Source organism: Bubalus kerabau, chromosome X, assembly GCF_029407905.1.
Source record: "Bubalus kerabau isolate K-KA32 ecotype Philippines breed swamp buffalo chromosome X, PCC_UOA_SB_1v2, whole genome shotgun sequence".
In the NCBI taxonomy this organism is placed as follows: Eukaryota; Metazoa; Chordata; class Mammalia; order Artiodactyla; family Bovidae; genus Bubalus; species Bubalus kerabau.
In genome coordinates, this window is record NC_073647.1 from 159822206 (window position 1) to 159844163 (window position 21958).

At 47.4% G+C, this 21958-nt stretch overlaps 1 protein-coding gene across 1 annotated transcript in view; it reads left to right on the forward strand.

Annotated features, from left to right (window-relative positions):
• Positions 1-21958, forward strand: part of ANOS1 (anosmin 1) — a 206732-nt gene that overhangs the window by 157820 nt on the left and 26954 nt on the right. Inside the window, exons 6-8 of the mRNA XM_055563812.1 lie at positions 1787-1916; positions 10989-11194; positions 14513-14657. Coding sequence (XP_055419787.1) covers positions 1787-1916; positions 10989-11194; positions 14513-14657 — 481 coding nt within the window. The remainder of the gene's footprint in view (positions 1-1786; positions 1917-10988; positions 11195-14512; positions 14658-21958) is intronic.

Here is a 21958-nt window from a genome sequence, read left to right on the forward strand (position 1 = left end):
ACAGCCTACCAGGCTCCTCCATCCATGGGATTTTCCAGGCAAGAGTACTGGAGTGGGTTGCTATTGCCTTCTCCTTTATGTGACTAAGACTAAAGAATGTAAAGAAAAAAGATGTTTCCCTTTCATCCTCCTTGAGAATTCCAGGTCCCTATCTCCTCCTCAAGAACCCCAGATCCCTCTCTCTTTTCAGGGACCCCCGGACTTCTTATCTACCTGCCTACGAAGTGACTCTCTGAGTCATGGCCAGGTTCTCATGTCTGCCCTAGGACATTGTTGGAAGTGGGCATATTGCCCTGAGCTTGACAAAGAGAGCCAGTGACAATGTGGTCAGGTTGTCTGAGATCTCAGGACATAACCAGAGGGACAGCAAGCCCTGTTGATGTGTCCCTGTGTCCAGTTTTCTTCTTTGCAACGTTTTATTGGACTAAGATATATTCATACAGCCACTCCTGATGGCTCAGCTGTAAAGAACCCACCTGCCAATTGAGCAGACCCGGGTTTGATCCCCGGTTTGGGACGATCCCCTGGAGAAGGACATGACAACCCACTCCACTGTTCTTGCCTGGAGAATCCCATGGACAGAGGAGCCTGGTGGGCTACAGTCTGTGGAGTCAGACATGAGTCAAACATGACTTGGTGATTAAACCACCTCCACATAGAGATCCACCAGTCCATCCTAAAGGAGATCAGTCCTGGGTGTTCATTGGAAGGACTGATGCTGAAGCTGAAACTCCAGTACTTTGGCCACCTCATGCGAAAAGCTGACTCGTTGGAAAAGACCCTGATGCTGGGAGGGATTGGGGGCAGGAGGAGAAAGGGATGACAGAGGCTGAGATGGCTGGATGGCATCACTGACTCGATGGACATGAGTTTGAGTAAACTCCAGGGGTTGGTGATAGACAGGGAGGCCTGGTGTGCTGTGATTCATGGGGTCGCAAAAAGTCGGACACGACTGAGCGACTGAACTGAACTGAACATAGTAACACACCTCAGCCTTCAGGAACATGAATCTGTTCGCATCTTACATGATTTACTCAAACTGAAAAAGAAAGAAAGAAAAAGCCTTGAGTTGCAATATACTTGGGGAATTTAAGTGTGTGGGTTCGCATAGCTACTTCCAGAATTATATTTGGTGTCCAAGTAGGAGGCATTTTCCTTCTGTCATCTATAGATGATTTCATGTTCTCTGTAATGTAATGATCGCTTCATATATTTATTCATTCATGAAGTGAAGCGAAAGTCGCTCAGTCCTGTCCAACTCTCTGCAACCCCACGGACTGTAGCCCGCAAGGCTCCTCTGTCCATGGGATTCTCCAGGCAAGAACACTGGAGTGGGTTGCCATGCCCTTCTCCAGGGCATCTTCCCGACCCGGGGATCAAACCTGGGTCTCCCGCATTTAAGATTCTTGACCATCTGACCCACAGGGGAAGCCCATTATTCGTTCTTGTGTATACTCCATTAATGAAAACCCTCCAAAGCTGTATGTAGTCATCAGAGGTAAAAACCAGCCTGTGCATCCAATCATGCGATTTTGACTTCCACAGAGCCATCCGAGTCTTTGGGAATAAATACCCGTGAGTAGCCTGGAGCCACTGGAACCTCCCCTGGGAATTCCCTGGTCCTGACAGCCCTCCCTGGAACCCAGCAGGGTTGCCCGTCCTCACCCAGGAGGGCAGGGGGAGGGCGGGACTGTGTCGAGTCCGCCGATGAGTCAAGCGTGTGTTTCCAAAGCATACGCAGCGGGCACAGCAGGGTAACAGGCTTCTGTGTGCCTCTCCCCCTCAGACCACGGACGAGCGGGTGCAGTTGACGGACGTCCGGCCCAGCAGGTGGTACCAGTTCCGGGTGGCCGCCGTGAACGTGCACGGGACCCGAGGCTTCACCGCCCCCAGCAAGCACTTCCGCTCCTCCAAAGGTCAGTGGTGCTTGCCGCCCGCCCGCCGCCCCACCCACCTCGCAATGGAAGGTCGGGGGGCGGGGGACACATCCGTGGTGTCTCCAGGCTGGTATGGGTGTGTTTGGCCAGGACGTTGCTTTGCTGTGCTGAGCGAATGGGACCAGATGCCTGTGAAGGAGCCGCATGAATTCACGGCTGGGAGGATTCCTGGGATTTGACCTCTGCGAGGCTCCGGAAACTGTCATCACGATGATGTTTTCTCAGCTTGGAACGGGCCGTTCTCTAGAAGCAGCTTCCACTGCCTGGGTCTCTCCATCTCTTATGCATCAAGCACCATTCACTTAAAATTTTTTTGCAGAGAAGGCTTTTGTGTTTGCCACATCAGACGATGCAGGGCTCTTGAAAACAGTGGCTCTGTTGAGTGTCAGTTCACCTCCTGTTTCACAGCAGGCGGAGTTTAAATCCGTCCTGAGTCACTGTATCGTGGCTATCACTTTCTTCCCTTCTCATTTCACTGGTGTTCTAAAACCTCTGTGGGTGTGATGGATACTCAGTTTTCCACTTGTGGTTGGTTTAGGCTGTGATTGTGCAAGGGCATGATTGGGCCGGATATTGAGAATAGCTCTGTGTTTATTTCTCCAGTTGTCTTGCGCGTTCTGAATTAATGAGACGTCAGCCTGGCTAATCAGCAAGCCCCGTTTTCATGGAAGATGAGTGAGGTTACTCACTGACTAATCAGCAGGTATCGTCCTCCACAGGAGGTCACTCAACCTCGGTTTAGGCAGGCATTGTGATGTTAATGAATAATGTGAGGCGTGTAACATCCATCCTGTCTTTCAAGATGGGAAGGTTTGCACTGGCTGCTATAAATTGCAATTCCTTTCCATTTTGGATGTCCAGGTGGCTCAGTGGTAAAGGACCTGCCGGCCAATGCAGAAGATGCAGGTTCGATCCCTGGGATGGGAAGATGCCCTGGAGGAGGAAATGGCAACCCAACGCAGTATTCTTGCCTGGAGAATCCCATGGATAGCGGAGCCTGGTGGGCTACAGTCCACAGGGTCGCAAAAGTGCCAGACGGGACTGAGCTCACACACGCTCTGATAAGTGTCAGCTAGTCTGTCTGTATCTTGCTAGAATAATATTGCCACACCTTTTCCGAGATAATCACAGGTCTCAAGTGGAAAATTTGCAGCCAAAATAACTTACATATTTGGATGCCGTTCCAGTGTTTATTGCAGACTCTTTTTCTTTTTAATTGCCTGCATTAGGTCTTAGTTGTGACAGGCAGACCCTTCAGTCTTCACTGTAGCGTGTGGGGTCCAGTTCCCTGACCAGAGATTGGACCCGTGTCCCCTGCACTGGGCGTGCAGAGTCTTAGCCACTGGACCGCTGGGGAAGTCCCCTGTGTTGTTGATTATTTTTTTTTTAACTCTTTCTTTTAAAAGGCCCTTTTAAGAAAGGTATATCCCACACACCCCGCTCCCAGGTGAATACACTAAGCAAGCTGGAAAGAGAAATAGCAAACAGAGACGTGAGACCTTTCTCGAATGAGGAGTGTCTCCCTGTGGTCCGATGATCGAGAGAGGCCACGTGAATAAATAGTCAGTGGTGGGTTCAGAGGCGAGGATCCGCACGGGGCTCGGGAAGTCTCCGCCTTGACTTTCCCAGTTCACATGTGGTCCAGGTGTGTGTGGTCACACCGTGTTCCCACTGGCCCCATTGCCTGCTTGTGGTCTGGCACTCTCAGATCAACACGGCTTGTGCACACACGAGGCACAGCAGTGCCCAGGTTCTGCATTGCACAGGACAAATCCCCTTTGGAGCTGGGTGGGACCTGGGCAGAGGTCCCGTGACCGTGGCTGCCAACCTCCAAAGAGGCATGTATCCCAGGGAGACAGCACGGCCACGTCGCCCCAGCCCTTCCTGCGTATCTGAGCACCGCTCGGGTCTCGGATTAGCCCTGTGTCTGTCAGTTGAAATGGTTTTTCGTTGAATGAAGGTGCACTGTTTGGGCAATCCTCGCCCTCACCATTAAATCATTCTATTTCTTGGTTTGTCAAATGTACCCAGCATTCAGCATTGCAGAGTGCACGTCTGAAGCAAAAAACACACGCCTAGAATTCGTGGTAGATACTAGTGTCTTCACTGAAGACACAGGCCCGCTAAGTGGCTGAAGCTGATTCATCCAGGATGCAGCTAAGGGTTGTGGTTGTTGCTCAGTCGCTAAGTCGTGTCCAGCTATTTGCGACTCCATGGACTGCACCATGCTAGGCCTCGCTGTCCATCACCATCTCCTACTGTTTGCTTAAACTCACGTCCATTCCATCAGTGATGCCATCCAACCATCTCATCCTCTCTTGTCCCCTTCTCCTCCCGCCTTCGATCTTTCCCATCATCAGGCTCTTTTCTAATGCGTCGGCTCCTCACATCAAGGGGCCAAAGTATTAAACCTTCAGCTTCAGCATCAGTCCTTCCAATGAGTAATCAGGGTTGATTTCCTTTAGGATGGACTGGTTTGATCTCCTTGCTGTCCAAGGGACTCTCAAGAGTCCTCTCTAGCACCACAATTTGAAAGCATCAATTCTTTAGGTTCCACATGTAAGTGATATTATATGAAGCTTGCCTTCTGCAGTATGGCCATCTAAAGGTCTCTGTCTTTGTTGCAATTTGCACACTGGTTTTCTGTGCAAATGTGGAGGTGGGTTTCTGTACGTAACCATTAGCATTGTCGGGACACCTTAAGGTGCCTGCCTCACAGGAGGTGATGGCTTTTCTCCCCGGGCAGAACAGAGCAAGGGCTCCTTTCTCATGGGGTTTCATGTCGGTGCGATAATAGACCTGCATTTCTCCAGGGGTGACAAGTGATTTCATTTGGCATATTCTGCATCGTGGGCACTAGACTGTTCCATCATTGTGCCTGTTACTTTTTGCTCGTGGAATTAATCATGAAAGGTTCAGAGAGGAAACCATAAATCTTTCTTTGAAATCCAAGTGTTCCATCTTCCTTTTCCAAAAACACTACATAGAGTTGTTAATAAAGGAACTGTTTTCAAGGCTGAATTTGGATAGTCCTGCTAAATACTGAATATATCTTGCCCTGGAAATCACGCAGATTGTAAAAGGAGCTAACATGGCCTTCCTGTTCCATTCATCTCTGAGGGTGTGTTTGCTTCCTGCCCCGTGAGATGGGTTTCTGTAGACGACTGGGAAGGTTGTAAAGAGGGAGTGGGTGAGGCAGAAAGAGAAGTGGGATAGGGAGAAATGCTCTCATTTAAGCCTCAAGAAAACGCTCATCTTGTGATGTGAGTCTGGCCCTCTCATGCTACACTCCCCAACTAGTGAATGAAACCCTGATCCTCAGTTTCCTCATCTGTAAAATGGGAACACGGTGCCAACATTTCAAAAACAAAATACAGGCATAAGCTCATTAGAAATAAGCACCACTTATGAGACCCTGGGTTTGATCCCTGGGTTGGGAAGATCCCTTGAAGAAGGAAATGGCAGCCCACTCCAGTAATCTTGCCTAGAGAATCCCATGGACAGAGGAGCCTGGAGGGCTACAGTCCACGGGGTTGCAAAGAATTGGACATGACTGAGCAACTAACACTTTTATGTCCAGTTCCAGAGACTAAATGGTGTCATGGCTTTAGAAAGGCTGACTCAGGGTTGGCACTCTGTGGCCCATGGTCCATGTTTGACCTGCTACTTGTTTCTGCAAATAGCGTTTCATTAGCACAGAGCCATGCTCATTTGTTGCCATATTGTCAATTTTTGTTGTTGCTTTTGTTCAGTCATTCAGTTGTGTCCAACTGTTTGCGGCCCCATGGACTGCAGCACGCCAGGCTTCCCTGTCCTTCCCTATTTCTTGGACTTTGCTCAAACTCATGTCCGTTGAGTCATGATGCCATCCAGCCATCTCATTCTCTGTCACTGCCTTCTCCTCCTGCCTTCAATCTTTCCCAGCATTGGGGTCTTTTTTAATGAGTCTATGGCTGCTCTTTTAAAAAAGCACTTTTTAGTTTGTATTGGGGTAGAGCTTATTAACAATATTGTGATAGTTTCAGCTAGATAGTGAAGAGACTCAGCCATACATGTACATGTATCCATTCTCCCCCAAACTCCCCTCCCATCCAGGCTGCCACATGACATTGAGCAGAGTTCCCTGTGCTGTCCAGCAGGTCCTTGTTGGTTCTCCATGTTAAATAAAGCAGTGTGTCCATGTCCATCCCAAACTCCATGACTATCCCTTCCCCCATCCTTGCCCCTGGTAACCATGAGGTTATTACAGAGTATTGAGCAGAGTCCCCTGTGCTGGACAGCAGGTCCTTGTTGGTTCTCCATGTTAAATACAGCAGTGTGTCCATGTCCATCCCAAACTCCCTAACTACCCCTTCCCCAACCATTCCTCCGGGAACCATAACGTTATTACAGAGTAATAAATGCAGACAAGCAGAAGTGTGAGAATCTCAGCCCCTCTGTCTCCCCTCCTTGTCTTTCTCACTTCTGACTGCCACCGGTTACCTGAGTGACCTCGGGCAGGCCACTTCACCTATTCAACCCTATGGGTCAAAAGATTGAAAGATCCTTACCAGTTTAGAAAACAAACAAACAAACAAAAAGACCAAACAAGTAGCTTATAGAATCCTTTGAGGCTTTATCATAATGTGGTGTCAGCTATATGCATATAATTGTTTTCCACAAACTTCCAACTGCACTTCAAAGTTTTCATATAATCGAAACATTATGTAAATTGAAAGAAAAGATCTTGTACCTCTCAACAAAGTGAGTATACTTCATTTCACAATGTAGGGAACCACGTCACAAGGCCATGAATGGCTGCAGTGTGGGAATTTGTTGGGACTGATTGAAATCCTTCAGCTTAGACAGGTTGGACAGACTCATCTGATGTCTTCCATGACTAAACAGATAAACAAAAAGCTGGTTTACAGAGACTAATTGGGGCTGATAAACACATCGTCTCTGCTATTCCCTCTCGGCTCTGTAATTTTAAAGTGATTATTTGGGGGCGGGGGGCAGGAAGAGATTGGAGTGTCTTATCTTCGTTATGGGAATATGCCATCTTGGTATTCTGAACACTGAAATGGGCCTTATGTTTAAGAAAATTTGAAAGTGAAAGAATTAGCCGCTCAGTCCAGCTCTTTGCGACCCCATGGACTGTAGCCCACCAGGCTCCTCTGTCCATGGGATTCTCTAGGCAAGAATACTGGAGTGGGTTAATTCCCTTCTCCAGGGGGATATTCCTTACCCAGGGATCAGACCCAGGTCTCCCGCATTGCAGGCAGATTCTTTGCTCTTTGAGCCACCAGGGGAGAAAATATGAGCCAAATACTGCTAGTTTATTTAAAGGCATTATTTCCTAGTGCTGTTTCATCAGTTAGGTTGTCTCCTGTTTGACAAACTAGGTGATGTTATCCTGGACTATTGCAATCACATGTAAGGCATGAGATATTTTTCCAGGGTTGGTGAGTAATGATAAAATGAATGAAGTAGATTAAGGAAATGATGAAACACCACCAGTTGACTTTCCTAAACTGGGAATTTTCTTTAGAAATGTAGATGATTTTGCTCTCTTCCTGTGAACTTCGGATTTCTGGAAGCATAACCATGTATTTTCAGCACATGGACATCCAGGTGCATCGTTGAAAATGTGAATGCCTGTGATTATCCTTACACGTTTTAATTTTTTTTTTTTGCTTCGAATCAGTGATGAGCTTGAAGACTAGCTTCCTCTGAGAAGGATCTGCAGTGACTTGCCGTAGGTTCAGGAGTGAATCACGCCACAGATTTGGTTCTAAGGGCCTCAGAGAACACGAAGGCAGGAGGAAACAGTGGCAATATTCTGCCAGTAAGAGGAGGAGAACACATATAACGGACTTGGATATCGAGACATCTGGTCAACCCGCAGTAGGTGAACAGTCAGGTCAGGACTCCCTGAGGGGAGGTGTTGAGGCTCAGCGACCATTGGAAGAGCCTCGGTAGCTCTTGGTTTCATCTCCAAGAAGTAACCTGGGAACCAGCGTGGCCAGAACAGCAGGAGGAGCAGGGACAGGAGAGCAGACTCAGGACGTTATGCATGGAAGGAAGGCACAGGGCTTTGGGGAGACTGCCAGCTCTTTTTTGGTGGGGGGTGGGCAGTGAGAGCTCCTGAACTCGTGTCATGAAGAATCACCAGCTGGGACTTCCCTGGTGGTCCAGTAGCTAAGACTCTGTGTTCCCAACACAGGGGACCCAGGTTCAATCCCCGCTCGGGGAACTGGGTACCACCTGCCACAACCAAGAGTTCCCATGTGCCAGCTAAAGATACCACATGCTGGAATGAAGACCCGGCATGGCCAAAGAAATACAAATAAATTTAAAAGCAAAATAAAATGAAACATAAACAAAAATAACAGCATACTGGAGTGGGTAGCCATTCCCTTCTCCAGGGGATCTTCCTGACCCAGGGATCGAACTGAGGTCTCCCGCATTGCAGGTGGATTCTTTAGTGTCTGAGTCACCAGGGAAGCCCAAGAATACTGGAGTAGGTAAGCCTATCCCTTCTCCAGCGGATCTTCCCAACCCAGGAATTGAACCGAGGTCTCCTGCATTGCAGGTGGATTCTTTACCAGCTGAGCTACCAGGGAAGCCAAAAAAAAAACAAAAAACAAAACGATTCACCAGCTGCCATACTGAGAAAGACTCAGACAGGCCTTCTCAATTATCAGGGAGAGAGGAAGTTGAAATGGGCCCAGGGTGTTATTCTGGTAGAGACAGTGGGATTCCAGATAGACTCTGTAGTATTGATATGCCCACAGGAGCTGTTCAATGAGAGCTCAGGAAGGATACAGCCTCAAAGTTTGGGGAAGGAGCTGTGGGAAGGAGGGTTGTGCATTTCCTGAGATGGGGTGTCTGTGGTGGGGAGTAGGGGCTGGAGGGGCCAAGACTCTGGTGTTGGCAAAGTAGGCTCCCAACTGGCTCAGTGGTAAAGAATCTGTCTGCCCAGGCAGGAGACACAAGTTCGGTTGGGTCAGGAAGATTCCCCTGGAGAAAGAAATGACAACCCACTCCAGTATTCTTGCCTGGAGAATCCCATGGACAGAGGAGCCTGGCGGGCTACAGTCCTTGGGGTTGCAGAGAGTCAGACATGGCTGAGCGACTAAACAGCAACAGTTATTTTATATAAAACATATTTCACATGAATATATTTCTGGGCCCTCCTAAGACTCAGTGAAACAGCATTATCTCAGCATAAGTCTTGGGCACTCCTGGAGGGTTCCTAATGTTGATTGTTTGAGAACCACTTGGTCACAAAAAAAATCAATGTGCTTTGGATTAGTGATTAGCGTAGAAAAGCAATTACAAAACTTAAAAAAATAATAATAATAACCCACAAACCTCCAGAACTTAGCTATCGCACAGGAAAGCAACAGATTTAAGAAAACAATAATTCATGTTTCCATCATTCCAAAAATGCAAAGCATCCTGAGAATAAAAACACGGGTATTTTCACCCAGTCTTCTTCATGTATATCGAGTTTGCGTCTTTGCTCCTCTGATGCAGATGGTGTTAGAACGATTGGGCAGGCGTCTTGATGCAAAACCATCTGTAAGTCCTTTGTGGTGAGCGGCATCTATAGTTGCTCAATTTCTGGGGCTTCCCAGGTGGCGCTAGTGGTAAAGAACCCACCTCTAAATGCAGGAGACACATGAGCGACTCGGGTTTGATCCCTGGGTCGGGAAGATCCCGTGGAGAAGGAAAAGGCTACCCACTCCAGTATCCTTGCCTGGAGAATCCCATGGACAGAGGAGCCTGGAGGGCTACAGTCTGTAGGGTGACAAAGAGTGGGACATGACTGAAGCGACTGAGCGTGTGCACACACGTGGCAAAAAATGAGGGAAAGACCCCCAAGTTCAAACATGCTTAGTCATTCTCGTATACACATCTCAAATGGAGATCTGTCGGGGTTGGGGGTAGGGGGGGGAGTCGTTCCAGGACCTGGTCTCTCTCGACAGCTGAGAAGGTCTGGGTTTATGCAACAAACGAGAAACGGTGACATGACAAACATGTTAGCCGTCTGTCATTCCATTTGTAATGTGGATTAAAAAAAAAAATGGCTTGTTTTTGCTGATGTCTCCATGTGGCTCTAAACTTTGGATTCAAGGATGTTCAGCTCCAGGTCCACTCAGATGAACACTTATGTGTATGAGCTGGCTCCGGATTTCTGTTTTCTCTTTTCAGAATTTTCACAGGTGTTTCACCATTGCTGACGTGTTTAATGTCACCCAACCTAAATGGAATTTGACTGTGTTTTACAGAATTTTGTCAGTTTCAGGACAGTGAAAATTGGGCAGTGTTGCAGTGGTATGAAACTGTCTAGATTACAGACATGGTCCAAATGCACGTGTCTTACCATTCTATGGACTTCCCTGGTGGCTCCGTTGGTAAAGAATCTGCCTACAATGCAGGAGACCCCGGTTCAGTCCCTGTGTTTGGAAGATCCCCTGGAGACGGGAAAGGCTACCCACTGTGGCCTGGAGAATATGGGGTTGCAAAGAGTCAGACACAACTGAGCGATTTTCACTTTGACTACTTTTCTGTAGACGGTATTTCAATTTGAGGCTGAAAAAGTGTTTCTGAATGCTGGGAAAGATTGAAGGCAGGAGGAGAAGGGGACGAAAGAGAATGAGATGCTTGGATGGCATCATCCACTCGATGGACATGAGTTTGGGTAAACTCCGGGGGTTGGTAATGGACAGGGAGGCCTGGTGTGCTGAGGTCCATGGGGTTGCAGAGAGTTGGACATGACTGAGCGACTGAACTGAACTGAAGTGCTTGTTTTCAAGTATCCTACATATAAATGGCAGTGTTCCTGCGTTGACCCTGCAGTCCTCACATGTGTAGAAATGGCGCTTCCATGGTTGTTGTTCAGTCACTCAGCCGAGTCCGACTCTCTGCGACCTCACAGACAGCAGCACGCCAGGCTCCCCTGTCCTTCACAGTCTCCCGGAGTTTGCTCAAACTCCTGTCCATGGAGTCGATGGTGCGTTTGTGGTCATCCTCAAAACTGAACTCTGTCTCCTGCGATTTCAGATCCATCTGCACCCCCGGCCCCGGCCAACCTCCGGCTGGTGAACTCCACCGTCCACAGTGACGGAAGCGTGGCCGTGACCATCGCGTGGGATGTCCCTGAGGAACCAGACATCCCGGTGCACCACTACAAAGTCTTCTGGAGCTGGACGGTCAGCGGCAAGTCCCTCGTGCCGACCAAGAAGAAGAGGAGGAAGACCACGGATGGGGTAAGTGCCCATTCTGGGGAGGGGGCCTGGTGTCTCGTGGGGGCATTGAACTCAAGGTGACCCATTTAAGAGCAGCCTCCAGTGAGCCCAGAAGAGGGGTGGATGAGGAATGAATTCCCATCACTTCCCTCTGGCCAAGGAGAGTCTGCGATCAGAGGACCACACCGGCCAATCAGCCTCGGACATTTCAGGTTGAGAACGCTCGAATGTCGTCTGTTGACTTACTCATATCCAAAGGGCCAGCACAAACTCTAGAAATCAAAGGGACTGGAATGATGTCCATCTTACCTGTCTCAGTTCAGTTCAGTCGCTCAGTCATGTCCTACTCTTTGCGACCCCATGAATTGCAGCACGCCAGGCCTCCCTGTCCATCACCAACTCCCAGGGTTCACCCAAACTCATGCACATCAAGTCAGTGATGCCATCCAGCCATCTCATCCTCTGTTGTCCCCTTCTCCTCCTGCCCCCAATCCCTCCCAGCATCAGGGTCTTTTCCAATGAGTCAACTCTTCGCATCAGGTGGCCAAAGTATTGGAGTTTCAGCCTCAGCATCAGTCCTTCCAAAGAACACCCAGGACTGGTCTCCTTTAGGATGGACTGGTTGGATCTCCTTGCAATCCAAGGGACTTTCAAGAGTCTTCTCCAACACCACAGTTCAAAAACATCAATTCTTTGGTGCTCAGCTTCCTTCAGAGTCCAACTCTCACATCCATACATGACCACTGGAAAAACCATAGCCTTGACTAGACGGACCTTTGTTGGCAAAGTAATATGTCTGCTTTTTAGTATGCTATGTCTGGCCACTGAAAATGGTACAATTCAAAATGTCCTTGACATTAAGGTTTGCTTTTTTTTTTTTTTTTAAGCGATCCTTCTGAATTGAGGAGTTAAAGTTTGTACTTTTTCTGTTGTATATTGCAAGGTACTCCCATCTGTAATGGCATCCCTAGAACTGCACAGACTTTCAAGATGTACGTTTGATGATATATGTTTCTCATGGATTAAAAGGACGTGGGATGGCTTATTGTCCACATACCAAGAAATAAAATCTTCACCGAAACATTTCTTGCAATGAGATCTCCATAACACTGAACATTCTGCTTGGTGTGACATATGCTTAATGTATAAAAAAAATGTCTTTTTATTACACACTTTTTTATCGTGTTATAAAACATAAATGAACAACTTCCTCTCTAATTTATACGATTGAATTGCACAAACTAATGTTGAAAAGAGCTTTTAAAAGACAGCAACAATTTTTTTTAAATGAACATTCCAGTATTTGTGCCATCGAGGTTTGTAAAACACGTCTCTACCAGTCCACATCACTGATATCCAGCTGCAATGCTGTTTTATTTGTAAGAAGCTTTCTGACAGTTCCAGGTTTTATTTCGTACAACTCTGCAACAAGTGATAATTGATAATGTGTGCTCATCTCATAGAAAGTGCCGAAGGAGATAAAGGTGGGAAATCACAGAAATGGAAATCAGAATGTGACATGATGAAATATATGCATGTATAGTGTACGTATAATGTATATATAGTACATGTGGTATCAGGTGACCCCAATGGCACCCCACTCCAGTACTCTTGCCTGGAAAATCCCAGGGACGGGTGAGCCTGGTGGGCTGCCGTCTCTAGGGTCGCACAGAGTCAGACATGACTGAAGCAACTTAGCAGCAGCAGACTAAAAGGAAATTGTGTGTGTGTGTGTGTGTGTGTGTGTGTGTGTGTACCCTGCACCATTTGCAGAGTGTGTGTGTTTCCTCACCATTGCAGGGCATGCCTGTGTATTCTCTACCATTTGCAGGGTGTGTGCGTGTGTGTGTGTGTGTGTGTTTTATGCCAGTTGTAGGATTGTGTATGTGTTTGAATCATGTGCCGCTGGCAGGATGTGTTTGTGTGTGTGTATGCTGTGCCCTTTGCAGAATGGGAGTGTGTGCTTGTCTGTGTATCCTGTGCAGTTTGCAGGGTATGTGTGTGAATGTGTATTTTGTGCCAGGTCTAGGATTGTGTGTGTGTTTGAATCGTGTGCCATTTGAAGGATGTGTGTGTGTGTGTCTGTGTGTGTGTCCTGTGTGATTTGCAGGGTGTGTGTGTGTGTGTGTGTGTTTTGTTCCAGTTCTAGGGTTGTATGTGTGTTTGAAGCCTGTGCCATGTGTATCCTGTGCTGTTTGCAGGATGTGTGTGTATATGTACCCTGTGTCATTTGCACGGTGTGTGTGTGTGTCCTGTTCCATTGTGTGTGTGTGCGTGCGCGTGTGTGTCCTGTTCCATTTGCTGTATGTGTTCCTCCACAGGGAATTGAACCCTGGCCCCAACACTGAAAGCACCAAATCCTGGCCAGTGTACTACCACGCAACCGCCCATGTACTATCTTTTGACACATGTTTGAATTCTAAGACCACAAGCTTACTTCTGTCAATTCCCAGTTCTAGTAAGGGACCTTATTATCATACCCGCAAGCCATAAAAACATACTTTTAAAAGCATTCTGTCAAGTCGATTTTTCTTAACAACTTTCGGAGGAAATTTTCTCATAGAAGACGGAGGATCCACATTGGGGAAATCCAGTGAATGTTGGTTCGCTGGGTCCCTCCAGGTGTGTGCTGCTCTGACCCTCTGCTAGTCTGTTATAAAGGGCTCTCGTTGTCTCTGTAAGCTGCCGTCCAGGAAGGAGTGAGGGGCACAGACAAAGAGATGCACATATATCCTGCCAATGGCACACGATTCACACACACACACAGCGCTAGAACTGGCACAAAATACTCACACACATACCCTGAATATTGCACAGGATACAGACACAAACACACACACACCCATCCTGCAAAAGGCACAGAATACACACACAAACACACACACACATTCTGCAAAAGGCACAGGATACACGCACACAAACACACATCCCACAAAAGGCACAGGATACACACACCCACACACATCCTGCAAAAGGCACAAAATACACACACACACACACACACACACATCCCCTGCCAATGGCACAGAATTCAAACACACATACAATCCTAGAACTGTGAGTTCTAGGAGTTAGTTATTCATCCACATATGACTGCAGAGCATCCAATAATGGGATTAGTGACACAGTTTCAAAAACAGAGAAAAAGATGCTTTTGCGTGACGTTTATTTGGATCCACAGCATGACTGGCTTTGCTAAAGATGTAGAAGGTTCCATGATCTTAGTCCAGGCAGAGGTCAGGTGGGAGCTGGCGGGCTCCCTGAGGACGGGGGACCCCTGGCGGGAGGCTGAGGGTCCGGGCGGCTTCTAACGCAGTCTCGTCTCCCCTCCGCCTTCAGTCCCAGAACTCGGTGACCCTGGAGCCGCTGCAGCTGGGCTGCGACTACACCGTGGAGCTGCAAGCCATCACCTACTGGGGCCAGACGCGCCTCAAGAGCGCCAAGGTGTCCCTGCGGTTCACGTCTGCGCACGCCGCCCACAACAGTGAGTGTGCACGGCTCCTTTCCCTCGCTTCCCGTCTTCACTGGGCAGGTCTTCCTACCAGCGTGCGTGTGACTGTGTCCTGTGAACCAGCGCGTGCGCAAGTGCTACCTTGGCGTCTTCCTCACGGTCTTCATCTATTCCGCGTGCAGTGTTTCGGCATCATAATGGAAACTTCAGAGGAAAAGATGTCCCATACTAGCAGATGCTAATATTGACATGATTCAGGGTCCTTATTCTAATGGAAACTTCAGAAGAAAAGGTTTCTCATTCTAGCAGATGCTGATATTGACATGATTCAGGGTCCTTATTCTAATGGAAACTTCAGCGGAAAAGGTATCTCATTCTAGCAGATGCTGATATGGACATGATTCGGGGTCCTTATTCTAATAGAAACTTCAAAAGAAATGGTGTCTCATTCTAGCAGATGCCAATATTGACATGATTCACGGTCCTTATTCTAATGGAAACTTCGGAAGAAAAGGTGTCTTATTCTAGCAGATGCTGATATTGACATGATTCGGGGTCCTTATTCTAATAGAAACTAAGGAAGAAAAGGTGTCTCATTCTAGCAGATGCTGATATTGACATGATTCAGGGTCCTTATTCTAATGGAAACTTCAGCGGAAAAGGTATCTCACTTTAGCAGATGCTGATATTGACATGATTCGGGGTCCTTCTTGTAATAGAAACTTCAGAAGAAAAGGTGTCCCATTCTAGCAGATGCTGATACTGACATGATTCAGGGTCCTTATTCTAATGGAAACTTCAGCGGAAAAGGTGTCCCATTCTAGCAGATGCTGATACTGACATGATTCACGGTCCTTATTCTAATAGAAACTTCAAAAGAAATGGTGTCTCATTCTAGCAGATGCCAATATTGACATGATTCAGGGCCCTTATGCAAATGTGTCCTTATTTTTATAGTTTTTTTTTTTAATGTGTCTGTGCTGGGTCTTCATAGCTGTGTGAGGGCTTTTCTCTAGCAGCGGCAAGCAGGGACTATTGTCTAGTTATGGCGCCCAGGCTTCTCACTGAGCTGGCTCCTCGTTGCACACCACAGGTTCTAGGACACACGGGCTCACTAGCTGAGGTGCACGGGCTTAGCTGCTCCATGACGCGTGGGATCTTCCCGGACCGGGGAGCGAACCTGTGTCTCCTGCTTTGGCAGGCGGATTCTTTACCACTGAGCCACCAGGGAAGCCCTGCCTTGGAGTTTTCTGTACGACTTTTATCTGTTTCACAGATCCTTGTGGTGTCACAATGGAAACTTAAGAAGGTGTCCCATTCCAGCAAACGCTTGTGTTCACACGATCAGGTCCTCACACACGCGTACAGGTCTTCGAGAAGGATCCTTGTAGCTAAACTCTCAGAAACTGTCAATTCCCTCTTCAAATGCAACATGCATTTGAGGCTTTCAACCCCTTCTTTTTGTGGGTTTCACACAGTGGTCACAATTCCTGCAGAAGGCTACCCAGTACCACACTGGGAGCAGTGACCACGTCACCGCACGCCCACATCCTACACGCCAGTGTTACCAAGCTCGTCTGTGACCATGAACTTAGCACAGTGAGAGGAAGGGCGTATGAGACCCTTGTCTCTGAGCCAGATGTTGGGTGTTGTGGTGTTTCTGGCTTTTGCCAACAGCTGGGGAGTGGCAGGTAGGGCCGTGGGGAGGCTCCTGGGGCCGGGCTGATGGAGGGACAGCCCGGGAGAGGCCACAGTCACCTCCGCAAGTGTTGCTGCCCCAGGCTCACGACGTCTGCCTTTCATCATGGCTCTAGGCCTGGGTCCGACCAGGACGGTGTGACAAGCGTCTAGAGTTTAGGAAAGAGTAGGTTGAAGCTGAAACTCCAATACTTTGGCCACCTGATGCGAAGAGCTGACTCATTTGAAAAGACCCTGTTGCTGGGAAAGATTGAGGACAGGAGGAGAAGGGGACGACAGAGGATGAGATGGTTGGATGGCATCACCAACTCAATGGACATGGGTTTGGGTGGACTCCCAGAGTTGGTGATGGACAGGGAGGCCTGGTGTGCTGCAGTTCATGGGGTCGCAAAGAGTTGGACATGACTGAGCAACTGAACTGAACTGAACTGAGGCTGGCTCCTCTGAGTTAGATGCAGGGATTGTCTATAACCATGTTCCTTGAGCTTGTGTGCATGCTCGGTCATGTCCAACTCTGTGAACCCGCATGGATTCCTCTGTCCATGGGATTCTCCAGGCAAGAATACTGGAGCGGGTTGCCATTTCCTTCTCCAGGGGATCTTCCCTACCCAGGGATGGAACCTGTACCTCCTGCGTTGGCAGGCGGCTGCTTTAACCACTGACTGAGCCACTTGGGAAGGAAGCCCTAATTATCTTGTACCACCTGGAAGATAATGGGGTCCAAAGGAGCAGGTCCACTTGAAACGGAGTTTTTCAAAAGAGTTCTCGAAACAGAGCTTCCTCCCTATTTCAGAAATGGGTCCTTTGGGAGATTAGATGGTTTTGAAAAGTCCACTATTTCTGTGTGTCAGTCTGGGTACAGTACAACTTTTATGTAAACATTCTCATGGAAACATTTCTGAGCATTTACTAACTTCATTGATTTTTTAAAAGCAGTTTTTTATTGAAGTACAGTGGATGGGACACGTTGTGGCAATTTTCTGTTGTACAGCAAAGTGATTTCAGTTAGGTATATATATGTACATTTTAAAAAGTATATTCTTCTCCATGATGGTTAATCACAGGATAGTAAATATAGTTCCCTGTGATACACAGTAGGACCTTGTTGCTTATCCATTCTCTATATCAAAGCTCACATCTGCTACCCCCAACTTCCCACTCCATCCCTCCCCATCGCTGGCCCCCTGGGGAATCACCAGTCTGTTCTCAGTGTCTGTGAGGCTGTTTATGTTTCCTAGGTAAGTTCATTAGTGCCATTTTAGATTCCACGAGTGAGACTGTACAGTATTCGTCTTTCTCTGTCAGACTTGATGCACTTAGTATGATCATTGCTAGGTCCATCCACGTCACTGCAGATGGCATCGGCTCATTCTTTTTTGTGGCTCAGTAATATTCCATTGTCTATATGTACCACGTCTTCTTCATCCATTCCTCTGTTGGTGGGCCTTGGGGTTGTTTCACATGTGTTGGCTGTTGTGAACAGCGCTGCAATGAACGTAGAGGTGCGTGTTCCTTTTTGTCTGGATACATGCCCAGAAATGGGGTAGCTGGGTCATACAATAGTCCTATTTTTAGTTTTCTTAGGAACTTTCATGTTGTTTTCCATAGTGGCTGTACTCACCATTCATTAATTTCTTTAAATGCAATCGTTCATCCATTCATCCAGTATTCTTGGGCTTCCCTGGTGGCTCAGTTGGTAAATAATCCACCTGCAATGCAGGAGACCTGGGTTCAATCCCTGGATTGGGAAGATCCCCCTGGAGAAGGGAAAGGCTACCGACTCCAGTGTTCTGGCCTGGAGAATTCCATAGACTCTATAGCCCATGGGGTCGCAAACAGTCAGACATGACTGAGCGACTTGCACACTTTAATTCATTCATCAAACTGTGTCTAACTATGGGAACAGTTACTATATCATACTATCATACACCTCACTAAAGTATAAACAAATATGTCATATACAAAGGAAAAAGTATATATATATATGTATATATATGTGAGTATATATACAATATAGACTATTGTATGTGTACATTATATAGTCTCTATGTATCTATTTCTATGCATTCTATATAATAGAATGTTTTTATGTATTAACGTGAACTCGCACACACGTTACCGCATTAGACACACTTGATGTCAGCCTTCCGAGAGCCCAATGTTGAGTCTGTAAACACGTGGCCAGGACAACAGAGAGACTAGCCCATGGTGCACAGAGCTGCCGGGGAATCGTGGAGGCAGACAGACTGACGTGGCAGTAGGCACTGAGCCTGCCAGCCTCTCCTGGGCCTTGCAGAGCACAGGGCAGCACACCACACGTGTGCAGCGCTGGAACAAAGCGCTGTGCGTGCAGAGAACCAGCATGGGGTGGGGGGGAGGTGGGCGGAGAACGAAGCAGGGGGAGCTTCTCCCCTTGGAGATCGCAGCCAGTCCCATAGGTGTCCTGCTGTCCATGTGCCAAGGCCACCCTGGGCCCCCCCCCCAAATCTGATGCCACTCCCCTGGAAACCAGAGTTGTATGTCTGGCTGCCCACCCAGCACCACCGCTGGGATGGCTGACAGCTTCGTGAAATGGAACGTCCTCCAAACCAAGGTCATCTCATCCTTTCACCCCTGTTTCTCTCCATGGCCCTCCTGATACCCCTTCCCCTCAGAGCACCTGTCCCTCAGCCCTTCTGTTCGAGCCTGAGGTCAGGAGAGGTCGTTTTTCATGCCTCGGTTTACCTCTCTCCAGAAATCCAGTTCATGAGGAATCTGGTGTTCTAACCTCACCTGCGACGTGGGGACCTGTCCAGGTCTTGCCCTTGTCCAGGCCATTGCCACCTTCCTGATACAGTTAATCTCCTAATTATTATTGGTTTCCAGCCTTTCTTCAATATCTGTCTTATAGATGACTGTCAGAAGAGTCTCTAGAAAACACTAACCAGTATCACAGATTTCTTCCCCTCTCAAGACCGTCACATATTCCTGCCGTCTCTTCACTTATGCCCAGATCTCATGCTTTCCTGTTTCCCCAACTTATTCCTCCCTGATTTCTCCTCAAACCAAAATCCTTTAAATGTCTGATTCTCCTGAGATGGTAGCTTTTCTTCTACTGGTGGTGGGGATTTCTGTCTTGTGCAAAGTTAAGTTGGCCTTTTGGTGTCTTTCCAGTTTTCCCAATAAACAGCGTTCCTTCCCCCTTAAAGACTGATATGGCTGCGATCCATGAAGGGGCCGTACGAGTCCTGTAATTGAATATGCGTTTCTGCCCACAGCTGAGAATCCCATGAACAGAGGAGCATGGTAGGCTACAGTCCAGCTCAGTTCAGTTCAGTAGCTCAGTCGTGTCCAACTCTTTGCAACCCCATGAACTGCAGCATGCCAGGCCTCCCTGTCCATCACCAACTCCCGAAGTCCACCCAAACTCATGTCCATTGAGTCGGTGATGCCATCCAACCATTTCATCCTCTGTTGTCCCCTTCTCCTCCCGCCCTCAATCTTTCCCAGCATCAGGGTCTTTTCAAAAGAGTCAGTTCTTTGTATCAGATGGCTAAAGTATTTGAATTTCAGCTTCAACATCAATCCTTCCAATGAACACTCAGGACTGATTTCCTTTAGGATGGACTGGTTGTATCTCCTTGCAGTGCAAGGGACTCTCAAGAGTCTCCTCCAACACCACAGTTCAAAAGCATCAATTTTTCAGCTCTCAGCTTTCTTTATGGTCCAACTCTCACATCCATACATGACTACTGGAAAAACCACAGCTTTGCTTAGATGGACCTTTGTTGGCAAAGTAATATCTCTGCTTTTTAATATGCTGTCTAGGGTTGGTCATAACTTTTGGCTACAGTCCATGAGGTCTCAACGAGTTGGACATGACTGAGCACGCATGTACCCTTTTACCTAACCAAGAAAGATATATGATACTTAATCTACCAAAGGCCACTTTATTCTAGGATTAACTGATTCCTGTCAGAAGGATCAGAACAATTAAAAAAAAAAATAAGTGATACTGCAAAGTACCAGTCATAATACATGTTACTTGGGTTTCAGGGTGGCCTCCAGCAGAGACGGTCTTAACACAGGATTAGGCAGGACACAGCTGAGTGTGTGTCAGGACACGCTTTGTAACCCAACATTGATGTATAATCCCATAAACAGTAATGTGTGCATGTGACAGGAACACAATGAGTTTTCATCATGAACTAACCAGAAGTAAAGAATCATTACAACTTTCCAGTTTAAGCCAGGGAAATTATATTTTATAGGAAGCAGTGCTGTGAATGTCAGCATATAAATTACTTTTTGAATGCTGTTTTTCCAGGGCTGCAGGCTACTAGGCGTTTTCATGATAAACGTTTCTATGAAAGCAAAGGGTGCGTGTTCACACAGTTTTATAAAAGGGCCCCTTGAAGGAAAGAAAGACATAACCCTGTCTTTAATAGAAACGTAACTTGCTCTCTTGGGAGGCAGGAGGAACATTTCCAGGGGTGACAGTTTCCAAATGCTTGATGTAGTGGCCTCATGGAGCTGGAAGAGTATTTCAGAGTTCATCTTAACTCTAACATCTGGAGAAACGGCCTGGTCACTCAATTCTCTTTCACTTTCAGGACTATTAAAGAGTATAAACCAGACCTCATACATTTTCAGAATGTGGAGAAATGGCTTTTATTGCATTTTTGTTTCCTGCTGGAAGTGGAGGACACGCTCAGAGGGAGGGACGACCCCCAGGGCTGAGGTTGGACTGCGCGTCCTCTCTGTGTGGGCGTGTCCTCTCTGTGTGGGCGTGTCCTCTCTGTGTGGGCGTGTCCTCTGGGGGGCGTGTCCTCTGTGTGGGGGCGTGGCCACGCGTGTTCACGCTGAAATCATTCAGTAAAGCAGCAGACGTTCAATCCTGAGATATATACGCTTTTTTTACGTCGGTAGTGAAAACTAAGCATTTCCATGGGATATAACAGGCCCAAGGACGACAATATTCACAGAGAGGTTAAACAGCCGTCTAGACTGTCTTGGTTATCTGCCCCTGAATTCTTAACAGGACAGGTTATTTAAGGAATTAGATGCATAAGTGAGCTTGTGAAAAATTTAAGATTTGTGAAAACCCTTAAACTTTCTCAAAAAAGCTTTTTATTGAAGTACGGTTGATTTCATAGTGTTGGTATTAGTTTCTGCTATACAGCACAGGCAGTTATATGTATACACTTATCCTCTCTTTCAGATGTCTTCTCATATACACCACTACAGAGCATTGAGTAGAGTTCTCTGTGGTGTACAGTAGGTTCTCATTCACCTTCAGTTCAGTCACTCAGTCGTGTCCCATTCTTTGTGACCCCATGGCCTGCAGCACGCCAGGCCTCCCTGTCCATCACCAACTCCAGGAGCTTGCTCAAACTCATGCCCATCAAGTGGGTGATGCCATCCAACCATCTCATCCTCTGCCATCCCCTTCTCCTCCTGCCTTCCATCCTTCCCAGCATCAGGGTCTTTTCCAACGAGTCAGGTTCTCATTAGTTTAGTGTATGTGTGTAAATTGCTATCTCCCAGTTCATCCCACCCCACTCTTAACCCCCTTGGTATCCTTGGGTGTGTTCTCTATGTCTGTGTCTCTATTCCTGCTTTGCAAATAAGCTCATCTACACTATTTTTCTATATTC